The sequence below is a fragment of the Azolla caroliniana genome, unplaced genomic scaffold (genome assembly GCF_043228905.1).
Source record: "Azolla caroliniana isolate FFs.n. ecotype wild unplaced genomic scaffold, voAzoCaro1.0.p SCAF_13, whole genome shotgun sequence".
Lineage (NCBI taxonomy): Eukaryota > Viridiplantae > Streptophyta > Polypodiopsida > Salviniales > Salviniaceae > Azolla > Azolla caroliniana.
In genome coordinates, this window is record NW_028230448.1 from 18,209,840 (window position 1) to 18,216,341 (window position 6,502).

The window sequence follows — 6,502 nt, forward strand, 5'->3', positions numbered from 1 at the left end:
GTTCAAATCCAAAAATCAAATCTCTACAATTCTCTGAAAACTTCTTTAATTTGCTTGCTACATTCACAATTTCTTGATTACTAAATTCTTGAAGCTTCATCTAACCACGTGACATCATAATGGCTCATATATATATATGGAATAATGTTGGCATAAATATCATCAGGACAAGTTGTTGTGAAGATAGGATTAGACAGAAATGGGGATAAAAAAGACAAGGTGGGTTTGATCATTGATTATATCTAATGCATTTATTACCAAGACATTTATCATCGTGTGTGGGTTATGCTTAAACATTGTTATTATCATTGCATGTTTTATTCAACGTTCAGTATCCTCTTTTTATTAAAAAGGGTACAATGATACGTGGCCCTTTATGCATTAACAAATCCCGATTTCTCACACATTGCAATCTTGTAATGAAAAAATAAAATCAATGAACTTAAATTTAAGTACGTGCTCATAGTTCAATTTAACCATCTAATCTAGCATTCTCTCGGATTTCTTTAAATCTCAAATGTTTTTTTCGCCTAGTTCAATCTTACTATGTCCCCCAATTTTCAACACTAGGATAGAAAAGGGGGCATCGGTGATTCCAAAAGCTAGTCTTAAGAATGTTTTTGTTAAATAATTTTGCACAACATAACATAATCTTTGTCTTATATTAAGACAAAGATTATGTTATGTTGTGCAAAATTACGTTGTTAAGTTATATACGTGGCAAAGTGGTATCGTCAATCCATTCATGTTAACATGTTCTTTTCTTGTTTATAGTTTCTGTTGTACCATTTATTTATTTCTAACGAATTAGTTTTATTACAATAGGAACATGCAAAAGCACGTCTCTTTGTAGGCCTGGATCTTCCGTAATGATTAATGTCAACGGCTGGAAAAGCAACCTCCTCAGAATGAAAGTATGTAAGGCGGCAATCATAGATCAGGTGTACTCTGAGGGGTACGCAGAAATCTTATAATACACATTATCATGTTCAATTTGATCTATTCTCGCATCGATTCTACTTGCAAAGGGAAGAATTCATCGTCGGATCATCGTCCCCGCAAAGCTGGACAGGCATCTTCATCGAAGACGCAGGAGTATAGCCATTACTTATATGACACCCTCCGAATCCTGGTGGTCGGGCGATCGGGTGCAGGCAAGACCACCCTCATCCGGCTCCTGGTCGGCAATGGCGGCCCCCGAAAGCTTGGCACGGATGCAGTCGCCGGCCGTCAGAACATCGAAAAAGAATGGCGAATCCTCGAGAAGGAGGGTCTTCCGCAGCTCGTCTTCCACGACAGCAATGGGATGGGTGTACGCGGCGGCGAGAGCCTGGCCGAAGTGAAGAATTTCATCGATTCACGGAACAAGGATTCAAGCCATGTACCAGATAGAATCCACCTGATCTGGTACATCATCAGTGCAGCCGATAACCGGTTCGCAGACGATGGCGGCCTTATGCGTGTGGTGTTGGAGAGCAATATTCCCGTGCTACTCATCATGACCTACAATGATCTCGGGGAGGAAATCTGCAAGCAACATGTCACAGACCACAATTTAGACTTGCTTCTCGAATCCAATGTGGACAAGAACAAGAGATCGGAGATCAAACGGCAGATGGTGCGGATCGGTAACAAAGTGAGGATCAATAACAAAACGGGAGAAATAACTGGGAAACCAGACATTGGAGGGCTGTGCAACGTGTCGAAGCAGACGGAGATGCTTCTGCACAAGGCCGCCAAGTTCACATGGATCGCAGCGCAAGAGGTAGACATATCCACCAAGATTCATGCGACCACGACGTTGATTATGCGAATGACCAAGGCAGCTCTTATTGGGAAGGTATTCACGTTGTCCATGGATTCCATGGTCCTCGTCGCCGTGTTCCGCACCTTGGAGAAGAACATCTGCAAGCTATGGAGGGTTCCCAAGGAGCTCCGGAAGGCGTTGTCGACCATGTATTTTCGTAACGAAGGATATCGGCTGCTTCTTAACGAGGTGAGGCATGACATTGAGAAGCTAATCGGAGTGTTGAGTGCTCTCATAGTGTTGGTGGTGTGTGCTGCCACCAGCCTTCCGGTACCATTACAACCACTTCTTGCATCCGTCGCTGGCGCATTACGTCTCGGATCGAAACCTTCGAGAAACAGTCCCAATGAGCAGCTCCTTCACAAGACGACCATCCTCGTCATCACATACGCGCTACATCTCCTCTTGGCCATCCTCTTCATGAAGGCGCAGCAATGGATTAAGATGAAAGCAGGCCAAGGCCAAGGGCAGCACCAGATCCAGCTCCTGCATGAGCCATGGGATCCGGCACTCACAGAAAACCATTACAAGAGGCTGTGTGAAGAGTTCTTGAAGAATATGGAGACAGACTTCCCTGTTTTAGAACAAGGTAGTTGTAGTAGTGGTGATGGTGGGACGGCCATTAGCTCCACATGGGACGTCATGTTTAGATCGGATGCCGTGGCTCGCTTGGTCAACAACTTTGCCGTGAAGCAATATAGGATGTACTTGCGGAATGCCCATGGTAACACGAGACCCACAAACAACCAGGTACCACTCCTCATTCTTCTTCTTCTTCTACCACTACTACTACTACTACTAACTTGTCGAGACCAGCGGGTTACATCGCTGATATGAAAGTTTTCCAACTAAATGCCCTCCTCATTTAGGTCAATCCTGAGCTCGACCCCGACCCTGGACATGCTAATGATACAAATAAAACACAAGAAGATCAAGAGAGTCTCACCTACCAACTTGATGATTGTAAGGTTCTTAATAAGTATTTACTTGTCTTTATTTTATTTTATTTTTGTGAACATGCTAATGATATGCACTAAATATTATAGGAGGGAACAAACTACCATCCCTTATTACGTGGCTTATAATTAGTTCAGCATCCAAAATATAAGAATGGGATTTATAAGAAAGGGTATATGGATTTTCACGAGAATCTCTAAAAGTATTAGTTTATTATATCTTACCCCATCAAGATCTTATACGTAAAATGTAACCGAAGAGTCTATTAGGGAGGGAGGTCAAATAGATTTACACTCTAGTTATAAAAGGCTTTTGACATGGATACAACACTAGTGAGCAAGACTCCAGAACACCAAGAACTCTATAAGCTTGCTTTTGAGTTGTGGTGTGAAAACTCTATAAGCTTTCCCCAACAAAGCATCTCCACAAATATACACTCTTTCCTAATGTTTGGGAGGTACCATTTGTGAGTATGAAGTGGTGTGAAACAAGGATCCTTTCAATTATCCATTCGTTTTCTTTCCCAAAAAAGGAAAATTGGCTTTGTTACTCGTACTACCAATTAAAAATATCCGACACTATTTAAGTTTGTGGTTTGCTAGTATCTATAACTTCAATTTAAATAGGTGTAATTGGCTTCTACGGAAGAGAGTCCATATTGTTGGGAAAATGGCCGTCAAAAGACTAATTGACAAGTACACACAACGAAATTAAATCGTTCTTTTTCCCTTAATTTCCGTTGATTAGATATGGGAATGAAAATACAAAGAAAACCCTATTGTATTTAGGGCATACTAGTCTTACAAAAGATTGACAATGTAAAGATCCAAAATTTCTTTACCGTCACGGTGGAATCAGTGAACCATCAAGATTACGGCAAACTTGGTTTCAAGTGAAAACCTTTTCACCATGTTATGTAAGATGTTCCTCCTTATGGGGGAGTCGGCTGAAAAGCCAAAGTGAGATTCGGTTGGCCGAAATCGGCCGAAAAGCCGAACTGTGACACGGCTGGCCGAAATCGTGCCGAACAGCCAAACTGCGATACGGCACGGCCGAAAAGCCAAACCCTAACATGAAACGGTTGACCTGAGATCGGCGGAAAAGCCAAAACGTGTCGAACAACCGAAGATAGGTTCAAATGAATATATATTCATATACATAAGAAATATAGGCATAGTGGCATTAGCTGCCTATATATGTGGGATAAATCACTAAGAGTAAAAATAGTGACAAAAGAGTGTGAAGGGATATATAGTGAACTCTAGTGAGAAAGGGAAACTGTATTATTGAGAGCGTGAGCACGCGAGAGAGAAAACATGTTGAAAGGAAAGAGCGATACAGTGAACAATAGCGAGCTAACATAGTGGTGGTTGTGAGTGAGTGACATAACTCTACAACTAAGTGTGAGAGGAAGCAAAGAAACGAAAGTGTAATAGAGAAGAAAGAGAGACAGAACAGAGAAGCTTTGGAAGCTTCAAAAGTGATAGATACCTACGAGTAAGGGTTTGGTGCACTCGCCTGAAATTGTGGTTTCAGATAACAACCTGAGAGTACATCCATACCAGATCAGGTTCTATCATTCTATGCTTGTATTATTTCTTGTCTCATAGTGGAAATTTTTGTTCGCCGTGGTTTTTCCCTGAAATTAGGGTTCCACGTAAATCGTGTGCTCCTTATTTTTCGTTTTGTTTGTGTCTCAGTATATATGTGGTTTACGTCTAAGTAAAATCTATCACACCATACATGTGGAAGCAAAGGATATTGGTATCAATGAATGTTTGGATCACATCTCCTTCGAATTACAACAAAATGAACCACCCTTGATATCTGTTTCTGGTTGTCTTGCTTCTACCTTGACCAAGCACTAAGATGAAGGTAGGAAGATTTGCCTCTATGTGTGAGCAATACATGAAATTGATGGAGAAGAGAAGTCTTCCATAGATAACAAACGTGGCTTGTGGTATTCGTTAAGATCAACGGTGTCTCAAGCTTCCTTCACTTTTGTCCCGTTTGTCCTTTTCATCAATCTCTCTCTCCCTCTCTATTTTTCCTTAGTCTCTATGTTTTCTTTGACGTTGCTTTTCACTCTCTGTTTTTCTGTGATTTTTCAGCCAAAAAGATGGAAGGGTTTCTGTTTCTTTTATTTTCTTACCCTACGCCTTGGTAATGGCATAGTAACAATAAGTAAAAGGTAGTGCAACAATTACACAAATTACCGCTACCTTTTTACTTATATCCTTTTAGTTATGGTTATCAATAACCATATACAATAAACATTTGATCGAGTGGATACTTTGATATTGAGATCCCAACATTACTGATAATGGTCAAGTTAGGACCATTACAAATCTCCCAATCCTCTATCATAGTTTCAATTTGTTTTTTGTTGAAGATAACTTTTTTTAAAATGTTTGCACCATAGCTTCAAATTGGTTTGATATAAGTATGTCATGAATCGATGTAATTTTTTTGATCTGGATTTTGGCCTCCCAAAACAACACACTTAATAGACTGGCACACTTTAATGTGCACACATTTAACGGAATGTTTGTTGCATTGGTATTTTCACTAACTAAATTTATTTATGTATATCTATACCACAATTTATAAAATGCTCAAATTTGTTTTGTAGTGGAGGATTCCAGCATGGAAGATGATGAAATAAAGGGAATACAAAATAGCTTTAAAGTGGCCCTCAGTGACATTCAAGCGTCTAGTTACAATTATTCCTTTCACGAATATGAATTGAAATCATTAAAAAGCTGGTTAGAGTAGTGTAATTTATAAATGATGTTTACAATAAGTAAAAATAATTGTATAGTTTCAACTTAACTATGATGTATGATAATGTTTTAAGGATATTTGATTATTTTTTAATGTAATAATGGCTACAAAAAGTTATGGGCATTGGCTAGTAATGTTATCTTATATCCTTTTTATAACATATTATGGATATTGAACTATTTTTTGATAATGCTAGAAATATTGCCATTTCTATCAACTCTACTAATTGTTGATATTTCGTGGATTACTATACAAGACATTAATGTCGTGAGTTATATAATTCTATCATTTCCCATATCATGTTATTTTGGGTAATTCAAGCCTTTAATGTAAGAAATTGTGCCATTTAAGAACTAGTATGGTTGTTTGAGCATGTTTGCTAGAGAATGTTACTCACATTTTTTGGCAATGCTTGATTTTCTTTGATTTGTTAACATAATTCGAAAGTGTTGAAAACATCTCATTCTATAGTATTGACATTCATCAAACTTGAAATAAATGAGGGTGTATTTATAATGCGGTGTGAATGGATCTTATATCATCCTTATAATTATAATATGTATATGTCTCATAAACCACATGAAAACAATGATTTATTGCGAATCTACGATGAAGCACTACAATATCAAAAATAGGAAACCTTGTAAATTGCTTGAAACACGTGCACATTAATATTGATGTGGACCATATATAATGGATTGCTAATAAAAGTATGCCGCTTTTGTGGGCACAAATTATCCATCCATAATTAGAACATTAACAATATTCTCCACAACATATCAAGTAGTTTTAGAAATGGTTATCGGGCATAAAAATGAGTAAGAAAATTGTTTGTTTCCATTGGTTGTTGGTTCATAGAGCTATACCAATTAATGGTTAGCGAAAGGGGAATGTGGACAATATATGCCCTTTTTGTTCCTATCTAGTAGAGACTATAAAGCATTGTTTGCGGAG

The 6,502-nt window shown here is 38.5% G+C and overlaps 1 protein-coding gene across 1 annotated transcript; it reads left to right on the forward strand.

Moving 5' to 3' along the window:
- The first annotated feature begins 861 nt into the window (after positions 1-861).
- On the forward strand, positions 862-5,708 carry LOC147856492 (uncharacterized). Its single transcript, XM_087329067.1, has 3 exons — positions 862-2,557; positions 2,677-2,770; positions 5,397-5,708. The coding sequence occupies exons 1-3, from the start codon at positions 986-988 to the stop codon at positions 5,537-5,539; spliced, it is 1,809 nt and encodes a 602-aa protein (XP_087185193.1). The 5' UTR covers positions 862-985; the 3' UTR covers positions 5,540-5,708.
- The last annotated feature ends 794 nt before the right edge of the window (positions 5,709-6,502 follow it).

Bases quoted from the DNA above. Each gene is read 5' to 3' on its own strand.
- LOC147856492 (XM_087329067.1), top strand. From the start codon at position 986: ATGTTCAATTTGATCTATTCTCGCATCGATTCTACTTGCAAAGGGAAG. The intron at 2,558-2,676 runs GTACCACTCCTC...CTCCTCATTTAG, and splicing joins CGAGACCCACAAACAACCAG to GTCAATCCTGAGCTCGACCC. The intron at 2,771-5,396 runs GTAAGGTTCTTA...TTTGTTTTGTAG, and splicing joins CACCTACCAACTTGATGATT to TGGAGGATTCCAGCATGGAA.